Source organism: Phasianus colchicus, chromosome Z, assembly GCF_987193195.1.
Source record: "Phasianus colchicus chromosome Z, bPhaCol1.hap1.1, whole genome shotgun sequence".
NCBI classification, from domain to species: Eukaryota; Metazoa; Chordata; class Aves; order Galliformes; family Phasianidae; genus Phasianus; species Phasianus colchicus.
This window is the reverse complement of record NC_143476.1, coordinates 82,218,074-82,241,961: the sequence shown is the minus strand read 5'-3', so window position 1 is coordinate 82,241,961 and position 23,888 is coordinate 82,218,074. Positions and strand designations below refer to the sequence as shown.

At 37.6% G+C, this 23,888-nt stretch overlaps 1 protein-coding gene across 2 annotated transcripts in view; it reads right to left on the bottom strand.

The window, feature by feature from the left end:
- Nucleotides 1–818: 818 nt before the first annotated feature.
- MTMR12 (myotubularin related protein 12) overlaps nucleotides 819–23,888 on the bottom strand; it is a 32,933-nt gene continuing 9,863 nt past the window's right edge. For both annotated transcript variants that reach the window (XM_090131125.1, XM_090131126.1), the window contains 12 exons: nucleotides 21,745–21,875; nucleotides 21,007–21,100; nucleotides 19,063–19,186; nucleotides 17,877–17,952; nucleotides 15,905–16,011; nucleotides 13,699–13,823; nucleotides 9,283–9,361; nucleotides 7,597–7,667; nucleotides 6,238–6,410; nucleotides 5,378–5,545; nucleotides 4,555–4,716; nucleotides 819–3,496 (listed from right to left, as the gene is read on the bottom strand). In XM_090131125.1, the coding sequence (XP_089987251.1) occupies nucleotides 2,924–3,496; nucleotides 4,555–4,716; nucleotides 5,378–5,545; nucleotides 6,238–6,410; nucleotides 7,597–7,667; nucleotides 9,283–9,361; nucleotides 13,699–13,823; nucleotides 15,905–16,011; nucleotides 17,877–17,952; nucleotides 19,063–19,186; nucleotides 21,007–21,100; nucleotides 21,745–21,875 (1,883 nt within the window). In that variant the 3' untranslated portion in view covers nucleotides 819–2,923. The remainder of the gene's footprint in view (nucleotides 3,497–4,554; nucleotides 4,717–5,377; nucleotides 5,546–6,237; nucleotides 6,411–7,596; nucleotides 7,668–9,282; nucleotides 9,362–13,698; nucleotides 13,824–15,904; nucleotides 16,012–17,876; nucleotides 17,953–19,062; nucleotides 19,187–21,006; nucleotides 21,101–21,744; nucleotides 21,876–23,888) is intronic.

Sequence of the window (23,888 nt, the reverse complement as noted above, 5' to 3'; positions counted from 1 at the left end):
TTCAGTGCAGTGAATGCCATCTCAAAGCCAAGCGGTCAAAGTACACACAGGGATCTGAGATGTGGGTGAGGCTGTGGCACACCTTGTGTTACACTGCAACCCAGCACCCTGCTGCTGTTCCTGTTCCAACAGCAAATCCTTCTTAAACCTTACAGCAATTTTATACGTTCCCTTTAGGAAATTATTTTTGAGTGATTTGTGCTCGTGCTGGATTTTGGGGCAGAAACTAGTAATATGTCATCTCTGGAAAAAATAAATTACATGTTTTTCACTTATACTCTATAGTTTACCTTGACCAGCACCCAACCTGGACTCAGAACACGTTCAGTTTGAGGAATACTCAGCCACTGTAATTTCAGGAAGTTCCTGTGCTAACACGGTAGGAACAATGCTCCTCCTTGAAATGGGGAAACAACTCAATGAAAGACAAGCACACCATTGTGAATGAAAAGTTTTAATAGATCCCCAAAACAGTTAAGATTGCAATATTTTAATAGATCCCCAAAAAATGCCATTTGGCAGACACGCTCTAGATCACTTCAGTAGCTTCCCATAGTCATCCTATGGCATTGCACTGAATTTTGATCTTTTCTGAACTGATACACTCACCCTACAGCATAGCCAGGTCAAAACTGTACAGCGTCCTCTCTGTAAGTCTGCAAATACCCTGTGTACAACTCAAAAAGCCTTGTCACTGCAGATTGTCAAGTTTACTACAATTTAAAGTGTCATTTTGCAAAACAGAGCTTAAACATACATTGTCATATTTATCTTGAAATGACAAAGTATATTTTATTGACACTCTCCACACTGCCCACTAAAGAGGAAAAAGAGTTGCATTTATTTTGTAAGCCAACTATACAATTTCTAGCTTGCATTCAGTGTAAAAACTTGGAGGTATAAACAGAAGTTGAGTGAAAATATTAAGTACATTTCCAATCCTGCAGTGCAGAAAACCAGCAATGGTATTTACTCTACATTAGAAGTGTTCCTATGTTTAATTCCACATATATGTTTCTCCTCTATATAAACTTCTGATAACTTATGTACAAATCAGATGTCCAACATCTGTAATATAAATATGTAATCTTCAGGACTGAGCCATAATAATAGTTTGATCAAAAGTACAGAAAAATGCATGTAATAGATTTTTTTTTCTAATGACAGTGTTTAAAAATGCCCCGAACCCAAGTTACCTTAGAATGACGGATATTTCTTCTCTACAAAAATGCATTGCTCAAACATACATAGAAATCATTGGATAAATGGATTACTTGAGCTACAATAAGATCAGAATGACATGTGCTGGACAGCCCATCCCAATAAATGCTAGCTGTACAAACAACGAGATATGTATCAAAGCAGAAAGTGTAAGTACAAGCATATTTTTAAACAAATTGCTACAAACTCAGGCTACTACGATTAAGGCAATCAGGAGTTGAAAAGCTTCAGTTTGGCATAGAATTGCATCAAGATCTCTCCCTCCCCCCACTTATACATTTCTTTTAACATTAATATTTTTAAAGAGCTGCAGATGATCTCTTATTACACATATGAAGTACAATTCACTGTGAAGTGACTGATCTGTAACTTAGTTTAATAACCCTGATTACATTGAGCTGATCAAATTTTAAAGTGTTAGTTTAACTATTTAAATTTTCCAGCATGGATTTCTAAATCATACAGAGAATATTCAACATCCACCATCTCAAATTAACTGATACTATGATTTGCTTCCATTCTTGGGGTACTCTACCATTTAAGGGTTCAAAATAGATTTGACAGTCAAATAACACTCAACTTTACAAAGGACAGTTATTTGCAGCAAAAATACTTTTTATATAAACATACACACAGTAGATCAAAAAATCAACAGGCATTTCTTTATGGCTTTTTTCACTGAGGTACTGTTAGAACATCCAGTAACAGGATGCAAATGTTTGTAGGGTATGAAAGCCACATTCATAAGCTGTACCACTAACTCATGTCAAGTGGCAACAGACTGCAAATTCAAGACTGCCTTCCCTTCCGTGTGGAGGTCTCAGTGCAGGCTTCAGAAAGCCTCAAAGGCAAATGGCATATGCATGGAAATTAGAGTAAAAAAAAATCTCCACCTCTAAAGGAGAGGAAAAGAATATCCACAATAAACTAGAATCTCTGTCAGGCTATTTTTTTTCAGGCTATTTTCTACAATCAACAGCAAACATTTGGGACTTAATTTTCCAAGGCAGCAAGGGAGTATGACAGCAGACACAACAGGTCTTGAAATGTTTACTTTAGCTCTTGCACCTGATCTTTAAGCTAAGTGCAAGCAGAGTTTCAGAAAAGCCAAGCTGCTATTATATCACTACACAAGGTGAAGTTCTGCAAGCCAGTGATGAACACTGTCAGAAAGGATGAGGCTGACAAGCACATGACTTCAATTGATGCCACATCAGACAGAAATCCCCAAGTTTTGTTCTCAGTTGTAAAAGCTTATGCTTGAAAGCACATTTAGTTTCACCTTACTTTCTTCACTCCACGTGATGGACAGCTGCAGATGTATTAATAATTCCTATTAGCTTTTAGCACAAAAGGAATAATATTTAATGTTAAGCAAGTCTGCAGATTCCTCATAACTGTTGCTGTATGCATTTAGTATTCTACCTCTGAATCAGAATTTTTTTTTTTTTTGCATAAAGCAGCCACACAGTGCTGCTAGACTTGCTTTTTTTTTTTTTTTTTTTTTACATCTATACTAAAAATGTGTTTCTGCAATAAATACTGTTAGAGTGAAATGGAAGTTCAAAATATACTCAGCCAAGTTTCCTTTACCCTACAAACCCACTCAGCAGGCTGTAGATACTCGAGTTCTTTAGATTAGGACAACATCTTAAACTCAGAGCTTAACCACATACAATTCATACTTAAATTTATATACACTTTATAACATATCACTTAGATCAACAAATTCATCATCTCTCTTGACCAAGTCATCCTCATCTTCCAGGTCTTTCCAGGTGCTAGTGGGTAAAGCTGGTTTGATGGACTGTCTCTGAAGCAAAGCAAAAGGAAACAAAGACGACAAACGGGCAGAATTTCTCAGCATTGGAACAGCATGTGTGTCTCCAGAAACAGCTTGACTATGTTCTTCATCCATTTTCACCTGCAAGTTTTGCACTTCCTCCATCAAGTCCAAAATCTTGGCAGCTGTGGCTATTGTACCACCGCCATGAAGCTGTGCTTCAGGAATCCATCGTAAATAGCGTTGAGCCCAGACTTTGATTTCAGGTCCATCGATGCGAGGCAATAGAAGACCATGATAATCAACAGGCTTACTATGCCAGCTATCATAAAACTCCCTGAAGCTATTCGGAGGTTCATCTGAAGAATTAATGAACTTGCCAATTCTTTTACCCAGAATGTTTTTAATTAGATGATCTGTTTCCTCCCTGAAAAATCCTCTCTTTGGGGAAGATTTTGTTTGTGTCAGTGGCAAAGAAAGCTGCCGTTGATGCTTTAAGGGGAAAAAGAAAATAAAAATATACAACGATAAATATTGATGAGACTTTAAAAATCCTCAGCAGAAGAAAAACATTGAAACTGTATTCAGAAAATACCTAAAATCAATGAAGTGACTGAAACACAGCCTTGCCTTTGCTATAGTGTCTAAAACTATATGGCTAATACATCAAATAGCTCACACAGCATTCTGTATTTGCATCTACTTCCCCTGCAACTATAGCAGTGAAGTAACACTGAATAAAGCATTCCTTGAAACAAGAAAATGCCCTTCATACAAGTATTACAGATTTTGAAGTTTAATTTAAGATGGCCATACAAATCAAAGAGCATTTGATTTAGAAGTTTTTAATTCTACATTTCCTCATTACTTACCACTTTATAGAAGCATATTATACTGTATATCATAACAGTGCCACACCTGAGAATGCTTTAGTATAGAAGAAACTTTAGACAACAGGGAAACTACAGAACAGCTACCCCAAATAAGTTTCTCCCTCTGAATATATGTTATTTGCCAGTAATGAGGTGACCCATTCAATACTGCATATCCTTGACAGATGTTGTTTGTTTCTGGGTTTCATTGTTGTTTTTTTGTTTGTTTGTTTTGTGTTTTTTTTTTTTTTTCCCTTTGTTTTTGTTTTAAACACATGCATACACTCCCATTATACTCAGGGCAAAAATCAAGGAGGCAATTACAAGCCTGTTATGCACTTCAGTTAAGTACTTAGTGGAACAAAACAATAAAATCTCTTAAAATCATTACAACTGACCTGGACATTAAATCCCAGGGAGAAGTTAGTAGTTGTATGCAAGTGCAGTAGTAAGAAAAACTGTGCTGAACACAGAAACCATGGAAGATTGATTGAAAAGCTGAGAGAGATGCGAGCAGCACTCAAGACCTAGATGAGTCTGAGTTGTACATATATTTTGTTAGTTAAAAGTTGACACTAATACCACTACTGTAAGCATGTTAGAAGTATGATTGAGTTGTACTTTTTTTCTTATTTTTAAATGATAGAAATAACAGGTTTAGCAAAAAAAAAATCTTACTTTGAATCGTGCAGTTTTCCGTTGGCTTTTTTCTGGTTTTGGTTTCTCTGCATAAAGAGGGTTGTTCAGAAAAGCCTGGGCCTTGAGATCAAACTGCACAGACCAGTCCCACACAGTAAGAAATCTGAAAGGACTGCTTTGTGTCTTCAGGATTTCACCAGTCTGCCAAAGCAAACAGGTCACAATTAAGACAGTTAGAAAGGATTTCTGACCAAGTCAAGGTGAACTTAAGAAACATTCTGAAAGCTGGGCAGGAGATGGACACTTGAACTCAAACAGAGGGCATACCAGGACTATGGAATAAACCTCTCTGTATTTCACTGCAGACACGCAGTGATGCCAATTTAAACTTTATGCTCAGCATTTTATATGCTAAACAGTGATCTTCAATTTTGTAGGCTCTTTACCGCCTATATCCACCTCCTGCTACGGAAGGTGCTAGGGAAAAGTATTAACCAAATATAAATCAACAGCCAAAAAACACTGATTTTAGAACAAAGCAGAGTACAGGAGAATTGTAGGTAATTTACACTGGACAGCTTAGGTTAAGGAACTCAATTTTCACTGGAGAGTAATGAACATGGAACTATAGCCCCACACGAGAAGTAACAGATTTCTGAATTGTTTTCATCTTGTCATCACACAGTCTGAAGTACTGAACATGACTCTAGACCCAAAGTTGAACTGATTCACCTCCAAGGCATCATTCTTCAATTAAATAAGGAAGATGATGCTACTAGTGATTTTTTTTTTTTTTGAGTATTCCTTGCCTATCAGACAAACTTGTAATCCAGCACACTGCATACACAAAACAAACCCTTACCGTAGTAGTGTCTTTTTGATGTTGTGAGTTGAAGAAGAAAGTGCTGAATATAGGCACATAGAGGCTGTCTGACAAGACAGTTAAGTAAGTTTCTGTGAACTCAAATGCTGAAGGATACTGTTGTACCAACTGCCAGACACAGTTTAGCAAGAGCAGAAACACAGGAGCCTAAAAGAAAATATTGTATCAGTTTCACAAAAATAAAGTACGTTTTATCATGCAGACCGTTTATTTTACACTATTTAGCATCTACAAACACAAATCAAAGAATGCAACCTGGTGAATTACAGACTTGCTGTATACAACTTTGGCTGAACTCTGCAGTATCATCTGAGTGACCCCAAGCCAGCTATTAAAAGAGGAGAGCAACACCTTTGAAGCTGAATTTGTACATATTACATATTAGCTCACTATAAAAGGCTGTAAAGGAGCCACTTTCAAAGTTGCAAAACTAGTTCATAACAACTATTAATTAGAATTGAACAGTTTACACCTATGACTTCCATTCTTTATAGCAATCTGACTCACTCCCAAAATACAAACTTATGAAGCTGTGACAAAAATGCATAATTCACTTGACTTATTTCTACAGAAATTAACCATTTAACAATTTAAAAGGATACAAGATACAAGTCTTTTTTGAAAGGCTCAAAGACTGAAGTTACATTTCACATTTATTTTTTAGCTATAAAGACATGGTTGAACTTTAAATAGCAGAAACACTAACCCTATACAAATATTCATCCATGAAGCAGAAAAAAAACCAGAAGAGCTTCTGGATGGATAGCTAAGCCCCTCCTTATGCTGATTAAAATTTTAAATATCAGGTAAGGAAAATCAAAGAAAAAAAGATATCATACCTCTTCTTTGTCACTTTTATGTAAATGATTACAACGATCCAAAAAGCCATGTCCTCCAATTACCCACTCCTTCTGAATAAGGCTCTGAAATCCCAACTTTGTTCTGCTGTATGAATCCATCATCACTTGAACCAGACTGGAGATTACACAGCACAGATCAGTAGCAGTCTCTTCTACAAAAGAGAAGAAAAAGCTGTGTTGTCTAAACCATTCCTTAAGCTTTGGACAACAAAGCAAAGAACTACTAACTGCACATTACTAAACAAAGTTGTATTTCAAAACACAGTTTTGAACAAAGCACAAAATTTCTCACAAGTTATATAACAGAGATATTAAATCTGTATTTCTAATACTGTTTGTTGTTTTTCTTTCCTCCTGAAAACAAAAGGTTTTTGTCTTGCATATGTATCCAAAACAGAAAGCAAACTTTCAGTACTCTAATTTTGAACCCTACTCCTTTCAGTCTCACAGGGCACACACTGCCTCCTTCTGCCTTCAACTATTAGGCCAGCTACTCAATCCTCACTCTTTTGTTCTGCATGCACCTTTTCACAAGGTGGGGCTGTGACTTAAAGTATCCCTAAATGCACACAAGAGACATAAGATAAGGAGTGTACAACAGCACTGAAATTGCCCCCTTGTGCAGTATCCATCCTCTGTCATTCACATGCCTTTGAGAAACATCTTCCAGAGCTAGGTTTCTCAAATGGTAATGTAGTGAAAAATCCCTTAATTGTTAATAGAAAAATAGCGTGATGGTTAACATTAAATTTGGTTTTCTGTGTGATTACTTTCATCAGTCTGGGCAAACGCACTGGTCAAGATGTGTACAGTAAGCATACACTTTACTAAAGTGATTATATATATTAATGTGCATCTAGAGCAAAAATAACACTTTACAAAGTTCTCATTCCTATGTTCTGTGCAAAGCTCATCCCCTCTCTTCAATCTCAAAATACAGCAAAAGAGACCTTAAAAATAAGTTAGGAAATGAGAACACAAACAACAGACAGTATGACTTGCATGAAAGTTTATAAACAGCTTTCTCATTCATAATGTATTCCTCTTAGCTTTGAACTATGCTTATTAAATGTTTCCTTCTGTTTTTTCCTGTTTGTTTGTCCTGTTGCTTGTTTTGTTTTTAAACTACTGGAAATATTTCCAGGAATGTGTGATCTTCAGCATTCTTAAAGCAGGAGACACTTATCAATTGTACCAGCTTCTACCACGATTAAGAACTGACAGCATAAGCTACATTTAAAGAACTTCAAAAAGAAAAATCAGAATTATTTCCATAAATAGGATAATATATTGAAATTTAAAATAATATAAAATAGGATAATCTCATCAATTTCTTACCGATAAGGAGAACATTTGTATGCTGCCTTTCCAGACACTCAACAACTTCTATAGCTTTCTTCAAGACTCGCCTATTGTGGTATAGGAAAAGTTTAGTTTAAGTATTAAGATGTTAGCTAGTTAGCTTTTTTTTTTTTTTTTTTTTAAGAAAAAAAAGCCTCCTAAAAAGGAGTTAAAAATTACTATTGAAACTTGCTTATTCTTTTAATATAAAACTTCACTCATCTTCTACAGATGAAGCATTTAATTTCAACATCAAGCTTCCAGGAGATATCCTTATTTGGCAATCAGTCACGCGTTTCCATTGTTAGCTCTGTACATACATCATACAGTACTTGATTCTGAATCAGTACAAATCATTACACACACTGAAGCATTTCTATTACTAAGATCCAGATCTTTATCCTACTACATTGCCTCACTTATTTTTCAACCTACTACATGGTATGTTTCTCCCACGATCTGTTTTTGAGCGACAGGGGAAGACCAGCAATCAGATGTTGTAAGCATGCAGATAATGCTTACCCAGAGATTATCACTAAACACAGATGACTGAATGGAGTTAAAGATCAAGTAAAAACAGACTTACTCTGCTGGTTTCTGGTCCTAACTCTTGATGAAGTTGGCATTTTCTGAAAATGTTTGCATGCAAATGAGGATTCTTGCAACTGATTAGGCCACTAACAAAAGCTAACAGTTTAGTCTCTAATTGTAAAGCTGTCGGATTCTTCAGTGTATTTGAGATGGCATTCCTTCTGACTCCAAAAGCCAAGATTAGGCTGACTCAGAAAGTAACTGCATCCAGGTATAGAACTGACCAGTCCCAAAGCAACCTAAGGATAGGAACTTGGGCTGGTATGTACTTTAGTTCTAAATTATGAGTTATGTCAATAGATTTCCCAATATATGACCTTCACTAGAACCTCTTATTCAATCAATGTCAATATTTGTTGATTATTATTCTGCACAGAATGAACTTAAGCTCACTGCAAAAAACTGAAGTACTTCATAGTAACAAGCTGATCACAGAATAAGCCAACAGATAATTCAGACAGCACAAAATAACACTGAAAACAAATAAAAGAACCTCAACATTCTACTACACCAAGCCTTATGCCAGCCAACACCATTCCAAGACTTACTCACTGTGGACTGCTGAGAGAAGAAAAAGAACTTGAGGAACAATCAGGAGAGGAAGGGGACAAAACTGAGAACAACTGTCATTTTATTAATCTGTGGAGGGCTAACATCTTGAATACTGCAGTTCATCCCATCCTAAAGGATATTACAGAAGTAATAGAAGAGAGTACAGAGAATGGCAAGGCAAGTCAGAGACATGGAACAGGTTTTATGCAAGAAAGAAAGAATACTTCAGATTGGAAAGAAGCTAAGTACAGGAAGGAAATTTATAGATATGTAGTTTTAAGAGATTTCCTCAAAGAACTGTAATTGGAAAGATCTGCTGCTTCTCCCAATCTTTTAAAAGTGGGGTGCTTCACACAATTCTGCACTGTAGAAATGGTGAACTATATTGTAGAAATAAGATAAATAGGATCATAATATTGCCTTAGTTTCCTGAAATACGAAGATGTTCTTCACCTTTCCAGTAGGAAAGAAAATTTTTGAAAACCCTCCAGAAATTCAATTAGCAACAATCTGAAAACAAGAGTTATAGGTATAGCAAACCTGATGATCTCTAGCCAGTTTGTGCTCTCCAACAATGAAAACCATTTCACATCAGTTGCCCAGAAGTCTGTACTGTTATCTGAACAAAACAAAAAAAAAGCAGATTACTCATAAGTAGCACTAAGTAACAGCCATCCATTATATTACTTCTCAGTTACAAAGCGTTACACAACAACTAATGCTGAGTCAGTAAATCACAGTTACTGTTAAAGCTGACACTTGATTTACACCTAAACAAGGAAGTAAAGTAGTCTTGCAAATACCAGCAAAGCTTTGTAGCAAGACGTTTAGAAAACTTATACAACCAATTAAATAAACTTGTTGACAATATGGGAAAAATTAAATCAGATGAGACAAATTCTTACTTCTTATTTGAATTTCAGCTGTCTTGACTTTAAAGTATGATCTATGTAAATCTTAACATAAGAAGGTAGGACTTTGCAAGTCACTAACATTGCAGCCAGAAATACAAAAGGGTTGTAAAAAGGTGATTAGACAAATTTATGAGATGGAAAAATACCAGGAAAAGTTTTAAACAGTTAACTGGAACTGTTAAAAACAAAGGGAAAAAAAAAGCAGCATTAAAACACATGAAAAAAAGAGAACAGCTAGGATAAACCGGAAGGCTAGTGTCATATTATGAAGTCATATAATTCCTATGAACTTCACTAAATGTTTGTAGCTGTTTAAACACAATCTAAATTTCTGTTGTTTTTATTTTTTGCATAATCAGTATTCAGAAACTGAAAGGCTCTCACTAGGCCTATATTGCCACAGAATCACCAAAGTTGGAAAAGACCTCCAAGATCCTGCAGTCCAACCATTCAACTGCCACCAGTATTTGTCCACTAGACCATGTCCCTTGATACAACATCTAAATGTTTCATGAACACCTCCAGGGACAGTGACTCTACCACCTCCCCAGGCAGTCCATTCCAACAGCTGACAACTCTTTCTAGGTTGGAAAAAACCTCCAAAATCATTGGGTGCAACCATTAATTGAGCACTGCCAGTTGGGTGAAGAGTGACGGGCTCTAGACTGCAATGGATGAGATGAAGGAGAACATAGCCAATTTAGCAGGAAGAAGCTCATGAACTTAAAGTTCTGCGGAATCAGCTTAGCCAATGTAGAAATGCCCTGGAGTGTTCTGAGGAGTTGCTGGGACCTGATGCACAGTCACGGGACATAAAGGTTTTGTCAAATTCTCATAAGCCATCAGACAAACAAAAAATTCACAATGTTTTCAGAATCACACAGCTCTGAAACCAGGAGTAAGTGATAGTATGATTTGTTTAATAGTGGGCTTCTCCCAGATAAGGCATGCATCCCAAGCTGCAAAGCTTTTGCCAGTGCGTAAAAGATTCAGAGACAGATTTGGCAGCATGTTCAGTTGCTGATAATCACATCATCATTTTATGATTTTTGTTACTGGTATTCCACACTGTAACATCATGTAGTGCACTGGAAGTTAAAGAGTAAATGCTCCAGGTCCGAGGACTGTTAGTATTTCTGGATATACTTTTCTCAGAAGAGAAGAACTACAAATCCCACAAGACTTAACTGTTACATTTCCATTTTCCATTCAGAGGGAAAGATGAAACTGCTCACGAGTCACGAGACCGCCCCTTCTGTTACTGATCACCTCTGCAGTGTGTGCTCCCTGGCTGTCTCACCTTCAGCATTACATTAGGGCCTTAGGTTTTGGGCATTCTCTAATCTCATTTTATTTATTAGCTTCAATTCCAATTATATTGTATTATATTGTGTAATCTTGCATTCTAATATTTTATTTAGTAAGTTAGTATTATATTTAGTAAGTTAGTTTTCTCCCTTAGCTCTTTTCCACTGTTTTGTTTTTAGGCCCACCTCCCTACCTTTTCCCTACCCCTCTTCCCCCTCTCCTAAAGCATGGTCTGTGGGTCCCTCCACCCCATCAGTCATGGAACCAGGATGAGCCAGGCCAGAGCTTTGACACTGCATAACACTGGAGAACATTCAAAGAAAAGAGCAAAGTTGATTGCTTTGTACCAGAATAAAGAAAAGCCAATGTTATTTGGCTTGCTCAAGAGTAGTAATGCCATGGAAATTAATGGTCTTGGGAACTGACAGACTATACTAAAGCTTCAGAACATACATTATGTGAAAGTATATGAAAATTTGAGTATGAGTTTGCAAAGTTGTGGCAGGAGAATACTCAGATCCTGTGACTCTGGAAACTAAGCATTTATGTTCAATTTACACAGCACTTCATCTCATTTGAACTTGAAAGTTGAAGATCCTGACATTGAATAGGAACCTACTGAAGGCAAAGGCAAAAAAAAAGAAGTGGGAGGGAAAGAAAAAAAAAGACAGTGGTGCATCAACTCCAAAGAGGACATCTGTTAGTGCGAAGTTGTCAACAAAAGGCAGCAGGGATTATTTTACTGGTAAACTCTACACATTGCCTAGAGACAATGCTACTGAAATCAGGTAGCATTGCTTTGAGGTGAGAGCCCAGATGGAAGTTAGAGCATACTTTATAATGCAAACTCAAAAGCACCATTATATACTTCCAGAATCAAGTTCACTCAGCTATTATCACCAATGTACACCACTACTGGTATAATGGTCTTGCAGTTAAGTACTGGTTTGCAGGTGCAGAATGCATGGAGAACACTCCAGAAAAGTGAAAATGGATTCAGAAGATCAACTAGCAGCCTAAACAGTGTTGCCCAATGATATTTATTCAATACTTCAATTATTGGATGTTCCTTTTTCTGCACAGCTGCTACACACAGAAGGTTGTATGTTCAATTGAAAAGTGATTAACTTAGATTTGAAAACTAGACAGATAGACCAGAAGCTGTAGCTAAACACTGTTTAATACTGCACTTATGCATTATGTTATGGATTTGAATATTAATTTTATGCATATTTTTCGATGAAGAATATAACAACACTGTTTTCTTAGCTCTCCCAGCAAGAATTGACTATGCATTTTATTACTACTGAGCTTCCTATTCAAGTTTGAGATAACAAACATGTATTTCAAAAGAATATTGAATCATTTAAAAGATTATAGGCTAGCTATGAAGGAGCACTAAGAGCAATCTGTGTTTTTTTCTTGATTAAAAGAATCTTTCTAATTTCCATGAGTAATCCATTGAAGTGACATGTATTTAGAGTTTGAGTTCAACTCCTGTTTATCACAAATTATACAAAATATAAGAACGTAGAGACATTTAAGAGCATTGCTCAGGCCTCCATGAAGACTGAGTATGATATTTCAACTGTTTAGCTAGAAAGTCTTTCAGGTAAGAGTTTCAGAATCAAAAATCCAGAACTTTTAAAACAGCAGTGTGGTACTACTCTCAGAAATAATTTACTTCGGGTTTGCTCTTGGTTTTCCAGTTTTGTGGCTTGATGCTGCTAGGATTCTGATAATCAGTAATTCACATTGATTGAAGTATTCATCAGACAAGAATGACAAGTTGAACAGCTCATTCTGGTCTGCAGGTAACAAGGCTGCAGTGCTGTCAAGTTTGGAAGCAAGAGTGCAAAAGCTTTAGACTAAGTGCAGAGAAGAAGGGGAGCTATTGCTTTATTCAGCTTCTTTCAAGCCTACATTTTTCTGATTAAAAGGCAAACAGTATTTCCTGATGTGTGTTTTAAACTGAAGCTGGTCTTTTTCTCATAGAAGCTTAAGACAGTAATAACTACATTGAAATTATAACCCATTGTTTTTAGCTTTTAAGTAGTATGAAGGATTCACTGCAATTTTGAGAGCACATTCTAGAAAAAAGAAATATTCACTACAAACCTCTGATGAGTTCTCGTATCCTACCTTTCTCTTTGGTATCAAAAACCTTTCCAGAAAATTTAACAGAAATTATCCATACCAGTTTGCAATCAATTTCAGCTCCACTACATTCTACGTATAAAACCAAAAGGCATTAGATACTGTATTAAAGCTAGGCTGCAAATATACAGTGCCTCAATGATTGTCAGCTTCTTACGTCCAACCACAGTAGTCTTTTGGAAAAGTTAGCATTTAGACTAATACTTGATACAACCCAAAGGATTAAAAAATCTTAACATCAAACATTCAATTTCAGTGTACCAGAGAAAGTTGAAGTCTGTTACAATTTCAATCCACCTAATGTATACTACTGAACATTTTAACCAGTAAAAGCTGCTCTTCTAAGCAGATTTTTCAAATACTATGAACTGCTTAGCAGGAGATAAATAAGTCTAAGAACTACAGATCTCCATTAGTCTGCCAGTCATCAGCACAGTTCTTAGCTACATACTTATAAGTCTGCATTTAACCAGAAAATAAGGCACAAAGAGAAGGGCTACCTTCGTAATACACAGAACAGCACTGTCATTCATTTACATATTTCAGAGACCAAAGATTACTTTGAAGTTCAACGTACCTATCAGAAACAGCTGTTTAAATCTTGTGTACGCAGTCTGGATTTCTTGCAGAGATGGAAGGCTGCTTGATAAGTCATCTGTCTTCAGGAGTTCATAGGGAGGTTTTCTAATTGTCCTATAGATTCTATATCAAATCACCAAGACATTAAAGCCTTCTGCTTCACAAGCCAAATAATGCACCAATTAAATACAAAGTTAATATGCTTAAGTTTGGGAAATCACTATAAGACTAAGAGATACAGATCCCCAGAAGCTAATGGCCCCCATGAAATTCTACATACTGTTTGGAAGCTTGCCTACAAGCTTATGAAAAGTTTTGCTGCTCTGACCTCTCACACTGAGAAGAGTAATGCCCATACATATTTGTGCACTTTATGAATATTACAAAGACTGCTTGATTTTTACTACTACTTCCTTAGTAGGCATTGTCTTTCCAACAGACACCAGAATTACTTTAATAGAAGACTACTTACAGGCAAATCCAGAAAGAGAATGGATAGAAATACCCTCATTTCCAAGCAGACACAATTTTCCCTGACTTCTACCAAGTTATATTCTGGCACTTAGCTACCAAGTCTGTTCATGAGACATGAGAGTAAAAGAATAATCTGCTTCAACTTAAACAAGACAGTATACCCCTGCCTTGTACTTTTTATACACATGCATTTACTCCTAAGAGGGGAGAAAAATGTTAGGCCAGGTAAGCTTTGGTTTGAACCAGGGAGGACCCTCTCACTCATGCTCCAGAGGCTGTGTATGAGTAAGATACTAAGCACCAACTTTGTAAATAGCTATTGTTACACTGACTTTTTGTTGTAAAGTTTTTGCAAAAGCTACTGCAGCTTATAACTCAGAATTTGTAGGCACTTGGTCAGCACAGGACAGTATTTTGTTTCCTGGTTGTTGTAAAACAGAAAACTGCTTTAAGTAACAATTACAGGAGTACCTTTCAGAAACACAGGTCACCAGATCTACTAGAGGATACATCAGATCAGAAGAGCATCAAGCAAAAGCAATTATTTGTCAATTATGACACTTCTTCCAAACTGAAACAGTTTTGGCAGGATATTTGGCTGTAAAACCTTTTCAATAAAATATGATGTCAATTGTATATATCTGCTGTGTGACTTAGTTAAGATTCCCATTACAGTGACATGTTAACATATCCTTATGGACATCTACATATATTTTGAAATATTAGTGGTAAACTACTAGTACTCCATTCCATAGCAAAAATACATACACACCAATACTGCCCACAAGTTCAGAAGTCCACAGATAAGGATCAGAATATCAGTTGATATTTTATTAGTGCTTACTGTTAGCTTTACTTCCACATTATGAAACAGCATTAAGAAGAGCCACAACACACGAACTTCCCCATTTCAGAAGGAAATGCTTGAGAATCTGTAGGAAGGGTCAAAAGCCTCTCTCAAGGAAATATAATTAAGAACTTCTTGTTTTTAAAAATAAAGAGCCAAATTAAGTTACTATCTGTTATTCTCTGATTAACAGGCTCCCATCTATGGCAAACAAGCGGCTAGTGGTGAAGCAGTACCGATAATATATACTGACTTGACTTCACCTCTTAGGAGCAAATTATTAGATAAGTTCTCTCCAGGACACCAAATAGGTTAAAAAAAGCTGGGTGTAGGGAAGCAGCAAGTCATCAGCAGGCATCACGTTCTTCTCTTTAACTCAGCTTTCACATTTTTCAACCTGCTGAGCTGTTCCAACTCACTAATTCAGCTTAAAAAAAAGTCTTACCAACACATCTGTAGTAAAGTACTAAAAACCAGCTGAGAAGACAGCTGATTTTACAAAGATTTATCTCAACTAAAAAAATTCATGTTTAGAGATGAAGACATCGGACTCATTAACTTGCAAACAACTGAGCCCATTAATTAATGATACTACTACTGTAGTTAAGAACTACAGAGTTGGCACTGCTTTACTTAAGAAGGATGGTTTGTACAGAGATTAGTCTGGTATTATATATTTCTGCAAGTAAGTCTTCAATGACATTACAGTCCTGCACAACTGACCAGGGATGCTATTAGGAAAGGACTTAAACCCATTTCACTACAGTAAATTACTTTTAGCTCTAGCCTGATGCGTGCAAGCTTAAAGATATAGCATATATGGAAAAAGAGAAGCAAGGTCCATACCAAGCAAAGTGTTGTGGACAGAATAGCTATTACTGACCCATCCAAGAAGGCTTTTTGCATTTGTGAAGTGCTGTCATCCTGTTCTTTGGGAAATGCAGACATTTTGAGAAGAGCAGCACCATTATGGCAAGACCAACACCAAATCTGCAGGAAGACATTTACTGTAATAAAAGTTGATAAACCCTTTCATACAAAGTAGCTGACTGAATCATTACAGGAAATTTCTTTACGCTGTGCTTTGTTGAATGTTTTATGTATTCATGATTCAGTAATAGCAAACTTCTCTATTTGCATCCCAACTACATGCCTCAGTATGCTATTTACATTGGAAGATCTGCTAAAGATGGCTCTTGTAAGTAACTCAACAGTCCTCAGTTTCACCACCAAAATAGTAGTATTTTTCTAGTAGTTAAGTCACAAAATAACTCACAATAGATACATGTATGCAAACAGTAACAAAGGCAATGAAACATTAAACACGAGCTCCACAGCTACATAGGTTGCTAGAAAAGCAATGCCTATTTATTTTCATGGAAATTGCAACAGTTACGAAGAGCACAATAACACTAATTAATAGAACAAATTTTCAGCTACAAAGCACTATTTTTCTATGTAGTCACCACTATTAGCTATGCATTTCACAAGTGATGAATAAAAGCATGCATGCCACACTTAAAAATCTGCACCAGGGGAGGTGACCCACTGTGCTGTCACCATTGCTAAGATGCACCACTGATGCTTCACTGCACTGTCATCTAATGTTTGGTCTCCATAAACATTCAGCAAGTGCAAATGGACATCAATGAGTGCAATTTTTCCCCACATGGAGGAATTCGATGACACACCTTTGCTTCATATGCACTTCCACAGGCAGCCTGACAAAATGCCATCCGACCTTCACTGCCATCAGTGGCATGGCAACAAGACATAAAGGAATATTGGTTGGGAAGGCTCAGTCTCTACAGTCATACTCTCAACATCTGCCTCTGTGGGCAGATGGAATCAAATAGGAGGCATTACTTCTGGAGCAGCCCTCATAAGTCAAACTGCATTGTTACAAGATTAAATATATTCAAGATATTTTGAACACAAACTTCCCATAGAGGATTTGAAATAAGAAGAATTCTACTAAGCTTCTGACCAATACAAAAGGCAATAAAGGTTCTTTATATTGTCTAGTCAAATGAAGGCAAGTAAATTAAATTATTTTGATCTTCACTATTGAAAAGTAAAGATTAGACAGGACAGAATAGAACTATCTTCATGAACTGATTAAGAGCATGAAGTGTACATGTTTTTAATTGGCAAATTTGACAGACACTCAGCAACTAAGGTTAAATGTCCTAAGTGAGGTTACTTTGCTTCTTGTCTGTATTCTGTCTTGCCAGTTCTTCAAGAGTGGTGCGAGCCAGGAAACCAAATCCAGCTACAGGCAGTAGAATATATTTAATTTCATTTTCTGTTGAGACTGGTAGAATTAGTTGATTTTTCTTTCCCCCTACTGGCTTTGTAAAAATGCTGCACTGTTACAGACATACTATTTACCAGTACTCAAACTGGCTAACTGGAGCTGTTCGACTATAACTGCACATGCAGGTCTTCACCTCAATACCCAAAATGTATTTCCAGCCCTACATCCTGCCCCAGCTAGGTAACAGTCAGACTCAGTCTCATGAGACACAGGCTGATGGAAACACAAATTAACAGTACATGCAGAGTATAGGATGTTATATATTTAATATAAGTAAACACATCTGTGAATCAGCAGATTACATTCTTTGCTTCACACCATTCAAGGGAATACAGAACACTTTGTGCACCTCTCTTTCCAAAATCTATTGCCTTTGCTATAGGCTACGTAAACTAAATGTGAACTGTTAGGCTATGTAAACTAAATGAACTGTTTGAAACACGTTTTGAAGATGAATGCAGTAACATCTAAAGTAGTAGTTGAATTTTATCATCTCAGTATGATTATTGACCTCAGCCACATATGCATATATACTTACAGGAATGCCTCTGCCTTCATACTTCAAAATACTCTCTTCAGAAACGCATATGGGAACAACAAAATACAAAGGCAACCTAAGATGACAAAAAAAAAAAGTTTCATACAATTGGGAACAGAACAAAGAACAATCTCCAAGCTCCTTTAATGATGGCATTTGCTTTAGCCCACATGCTAATTATGTATTCACTCTTAGAGCAACAAAAATCTTTCCAACTAGCTAATTTTGTCCTCAACAAAATTTTCAGCTTGTTAACATTTTCTTCCAATCCCGAACTGTTCATTCTCACTGAAAGCACTACCCTGACTTCATAAGGCTGCAATTAAGTCCCACATTCAATTATAACATCCACGAATGATCATTAAGACAGTCTTTGTTCTCACACTACTAGCTGTTTCAACCATATCCACGTAATATTAGATAACTAATTCAATTTCTGCATCTTCTAAGCCATGCGAGTCACAATTCAAGGATGTCATTTAATATACCATGAGTTTCCAGTATCAGATACGACTTACATTTAAGGCCCACACAAGCCACGATAAGTATTTAATCTTAGCTTGAGTCTCAAGGCAGATCCAGAATGAGTAATTAAGATTTAGCTCTACTTTGAAAATTGTACTTTCTTTCCAAGGTCTGTGAAACCTTACAGGATTTAACTGTTGAACAGTAGTACATAATGTATTGTACAGGTCTCAAAATACTCCTTAGGTAACTGGAAGGCATATACATCTCTAACCTTCCACTACTGGAGCAATAATTTAATTTCCACCAGCACACTCACTGACATACTTTAAACCAGTTACTATTTTTCCCCAAAAAATTAAAAAAAAAATCTTAACTGCATGTGATTTGAGTTTTTAACAAGATAAGTATCATCCTGGCTGGTTAAGTGTGACAAAGTACAGACACTAGACCCACATTATTTTAATTCCACTTTAATGTGGTATTCTTCATCCTTGGAGATAATCAGAACGTTCTGATTAAGCTTGACCTAATTTGGAAGTTAATTCTGCTTGAGCAAGGATTGCATAAAACAACCTCCCAAGTCAAAGCATACTATAACACACGATGTAAATCAAATACTAAAAATCAGGCATAATGCTACCTTATGATGCCAAGAATTAATTTTTTTGCAAGAATGAGATGTATATCTAAATTTCATTATTAGACATAGCAAGCTTACTTTTCAGAGACTTTGTAGCCTTCATTGGTAGATACTGCTTTGTATTGCACGTTCCCCTTTGTTCGCTCCAACTCATCACGCCAGTCTTCAAGAGTATCAAACATCACAGTTTGGTTTCTTCCATCTATCAGACAAATTATGTTAATTCAGATTTTGCATTTCATTTAATGCTCATTCTTTCATCACAGCTAGGAGTTTTACACTGAATCTGAGGAATTTAGTAAGAATGGAAAACTGATTACAGCAGTTGGCCACAATCATTTCAACTAAGATTTGTCCCATACTTCCACTTAGGCACCTCAGCAACAGCAGTCTAATTTAGCCACAATTCTAATTCAACAGACACATAATTTATGGAGTAATGTCAATTGTTCTGGACACTGGTCATAATTAAACATCCTGCAAAACTGAAACGATAAGAACTTCCATGGAAGATACAACTGCAATGCCTAATAAAGATTAGTTTCTTCCACATTTACTTAGTCTCCACCTGGAGAAACCTTTTTCTGATGTTCGTAGTTGAAACTGAATAGCAGTTACAGATGAATTGCCTAAGCCAGCAACGTGCCCTTGCAGCAAAGAAAGCAAACGTATTTTCGGTCTGCATTAATTAAACCACTTTCCCACAACCTGAATGTGCTGATTATTCCTCTCAATTTAGAACTGGAGAGGCAATTGCTGGAACAATGTATCCAGCACTGGGGTCCTCAGTACAAGACAGGAACAGTACAAATAAGGTGAAGATCCACTCAAGGTTTGTTGAAACAAGAGATAAGAGCCTGAATGCTGAGACCATTCAGCTTGAAGAATGGAAAACTCCATGGGATCTCAACACATATAAACTCCTGATGGGGTAGATGGGAGAAGCAGGAATAAAGAATTTGTAGCTAGACTATCAGAGGTATCCAGTGAGATGATATATGGCAGTATGCACAAGTTGGAATGCAGCAAATTCCATAAGAATAACAATGAGATCAGCCAAATAATGAAATAAGTTGCCCCAGAATTGTGGATGCCGTCCTTAGAGATATTCAAAACTCAACTGGATGCAATTCTGAGGAACTTGCTGTAGTTGAGACTACTTTGAGTGGTGCAGGGCAGAGCGGAGAAGATGGAAAGGCACATGACTGGTTGATATCCAAAGGTTTCACCTGATCCAATGATTTTGTAATTCATGAAATACTTTGATAAGTGTCCATTTAACATCTTGGGTACAAGGAAAACTTTCTTCTGGAAAAGAAGCACGTATTTCTGGTGCATCAAGAATAGGGTTTTAATTTAACACTACTGCTTCAGCTGAAGATAGAACCACTGAGTACTAAAAAGTGCACTGATAACTTTTTATCTTAAGTTTTGAATATTCTGTATTATTCAGCGAAGTTTGATCAAATGGGAAAGTTATGTAATAAATCAGCAAAAAGGAAGTCAGATAATTACTGGAACCTCACTATATGAACCTATGGGTTTTTTTGTAGTTGTCTGGGAAAAGTAGAATGCTTGCAAATAAGAGAGAAAGGGGAAATCCTTTGTCAGTGGCCATTGCAACTGTAATAATTTAAAAAGTTAAGAACAGGAAGTTTGGTTCACTGCGGTGCTACACAGAACAGTAATAAAATAAGCAAAATATGTTCCAGACGAGAGCACCCTGGGGAGATGCATACAAAAAGCATTTGCAAATACTGATAACAGTTTTCAATCCAAAGATGTTACTCTTGCTTGCAAAAATTCTGCACAACTTCACTGACATTCACAAAGATCAACTGTAGATGATTTCGAGATTTTTAGGACAAAGTGGAACAATGCATGACAAATGAATCTTCAGAGGCAGACTGCTTATCAGGTAAAGTCATAAACCAAGTACAAACTCAGCTATTAAGCATCCCAGACTGCTTTAGGAACTAACAGCATGCAACAGATACCATCTAAAAATACAAGAACAATTACCTGTGTTGTTTGGGGCAGCTGATGCATAAGAAAACAAAAACAAGCGTTTAAGCAGCTTAGGAGTCTGGCTATGATGAATTATGCCACTGACAATCTAGGAAAGGACCAAAAATTAACACCCAAACTAATTAAACAGTCAGTGTAAACAACATCACTTTTCAATCCCCTCTCCCAGGTTTCAAACAAAACTGCTCTATGGGTTCTATCCACAGTAGCTGAAGAGTAATTTCTGCAAGGGCTTCCCTTGTGTTCAGGGCAATTTGCTTACTTGACTCCCTGAGAAGCATTCTACATGTTCAATTTATAAATTGACTCATTTAAATAAAGCTAGTGAGACTTATAGTTTTGTATTAAAAAAACACTCAAATTCTCAGGAAACTAACTGCTTTACTACTATAAAGACTGAGGTCCACAACGTTGTGAAATAGTATCACATAAGCACAGAACAGATTTACAAGTTTGTTGGATCTGAACCTAATTATACATATCACTCTCAAGCTCCACTTATCCTCATATGCAACTACATTTTATCTTTTTAACTGCTGTATGTAAAAATGTTTAATGAATAAGGCTGGCTTAAAGAAGTCTCTCTCTCTCAATTGGAAATGCTCAGAAAACACTTAAACTTAAATGGATCTCTTAGTATTAAATTCATCCTTCCCTAATCCCCAGCAAAGAAACTAATACCTAAAACTATGCTTAAATGGTTAATGGAACAAATGAAGTTCCTATACTTACTCGCTTTACTTCTTCTTCCTTTGTATATCTGAGGCAGAAGTTAAATACTCTAAGGTCCTTGCAGTAGATAATTAGCTTCTCTGGGTATTTTCTCAGTTGTCCAGTTAGAAGTTTCTTTTTCTCATCATAAACTGCAAAATCAACAAGACTTAAAAATATATCAAAAAGAACAGTACCATCAATTGATAAAATTATCCCTACTTGCCCATTCAAAATTTGAGAAACTAATTCAATCCCACGTTTTAGCCATTTGAAACAAGCACGCTACAACAGTATTGTAAGCTATGCGTTGATGCACTCATCAGCTTTAACATAAACCCACTCACATTACTTGCTACAAGTAGGACCTGGACTTACAGCCAAACCATCTGCTCAGTGTTTATTTTTGTTTATTCTGACAGCATAATAAGTTCAGTTTTGAAATACATGAAGAGTAATTTAGTAGTTTTGCCTGAGAGTCAAACAACTGTGTCAATTAACCTTCTTTTAAAATTATTAAAGGCCACACCAGTTATCGTCAGGGTACTCCACTCTCTGACCTGGTAGTCTTGGCTGGGGTGCAGACAAAACCCTCCACGATTCAGAAGGACGCAGTCAGAGACCTACTACTCCAGCTGGACTGTCACAAGTCCATGGGGTCAGATGGGATTCACCCGAGAGTGCTGAGGGAACTGGCTGAGGTGACAGCCGAGCCACTTGCCATTATCTACCAGCCCTCTTTGTTGACTGGTGAGGTCCCAGAAGACTGGAGACTTGCTAGTGTGACTCCAATCTACAAGAAGGGCTGTAAGGAGGATCTGGGGAACTATGGGCCTGTTAGTCTGACCTCAGTGCCAGGGAAGGTTATGGAGAGGATTGTCTTGAGGTAGATCATGCAGCATGTGCAGGACAACCGGGGATCAGACCTAGCCAGCATGGGTTCACGAAGGGCAGGTTCTGCTCCACCAACCTGATCTCCTTCTATGATCTAGTGACCCATCTGGTAGACAAGGAAAAGGCTATTGATGTGGTCTGCCTAGACTTCAGCAAGGCCTTTGACACTGTCTCCCACAGTATTCTCCTGCAGAAGCTGGCAGCCCATGGCTTGGACAGGTACACTCTTGGCTGGAGAAGAAAACTGGCTGGAAGGCTGGGCCCCAAGAGTGGTGGTGAATGGAACTAAATGCAGCTGGTGACCTGTCACGAGTGCTGTTCCCCAGGCGTTGGTGCTGGGGCCCATGCTCTTCAACATCTTTATTGATGACCTGGATGAGTGCATCCTCAGTAAGTTTGCGGATGACACCAAGTTGACAGGAAGTGTCAATATGCCTGGGGGTAGTGAGTCCCTACAAAGGGATCTGGACAGGCTGGATAGCTGGGCTGAAGCCAATGCGATGAGGTTCAGCAAGGTCAAATGCTGGGTCCTGCACTTTGGCCACAACAACCCCAGACAACGCTACAGGCTTGGGGCAGAACGGCTGGAAGACTGCGCAGAGGAAATGGACCTGGGGATATTGATTGCTGCTGGGCTGAACGTGAGCCAGCAGTGTGCCCAGGTGGCCAAGAAGGCCAACAGCATCCTGGCTTGCATCATGAACAGTGGTGCCAGCAGGAACAGGGAAGTGATTGTCCCCCTTACTCAGCTCTGGTGAGGCTACACCTCAAGAACTGCATCCAGTTTTGGGCCCTCACTACAAGAAAGACATTGAGGCCCTGGAGCGGGTTCAAAGAAGGGCAACAAAGCTGGTGAGGGGTCTGGAGCACAGGCCTTATGAGGAGCGGCTGAAGAAGCTGGGATTGTTCAGTCTGAAGAAGAGGAGGCTCATGGCAGACCTTACTGCTCTTTTTAACTACCTGAAGGGAGGTTGTAGTGTCTGGGGGTCGGCCTCTTCTCTTGTGTAACTGGTGATAGGATTAGAGGGAATGGCTTCAAGCTGTGCCAGGGAGATTTAGGCTGGATGTTAGGAAATACTATTTCTCTGAAAGAGTGGTCAGGCACTGGAATGGGCTGCCCAGGGAGGTGGTGGAGCATCGACCCTGGAGGTGTTCAAGGAACGTCTGGACACTATGTTGAGGGACATCATTTAGTGAGAACTATTGGACGGGTAGATGGGTGGACTGGGTGATCCTGGGGTTATTTTCCAACTTTAGTGATTCTATGATTC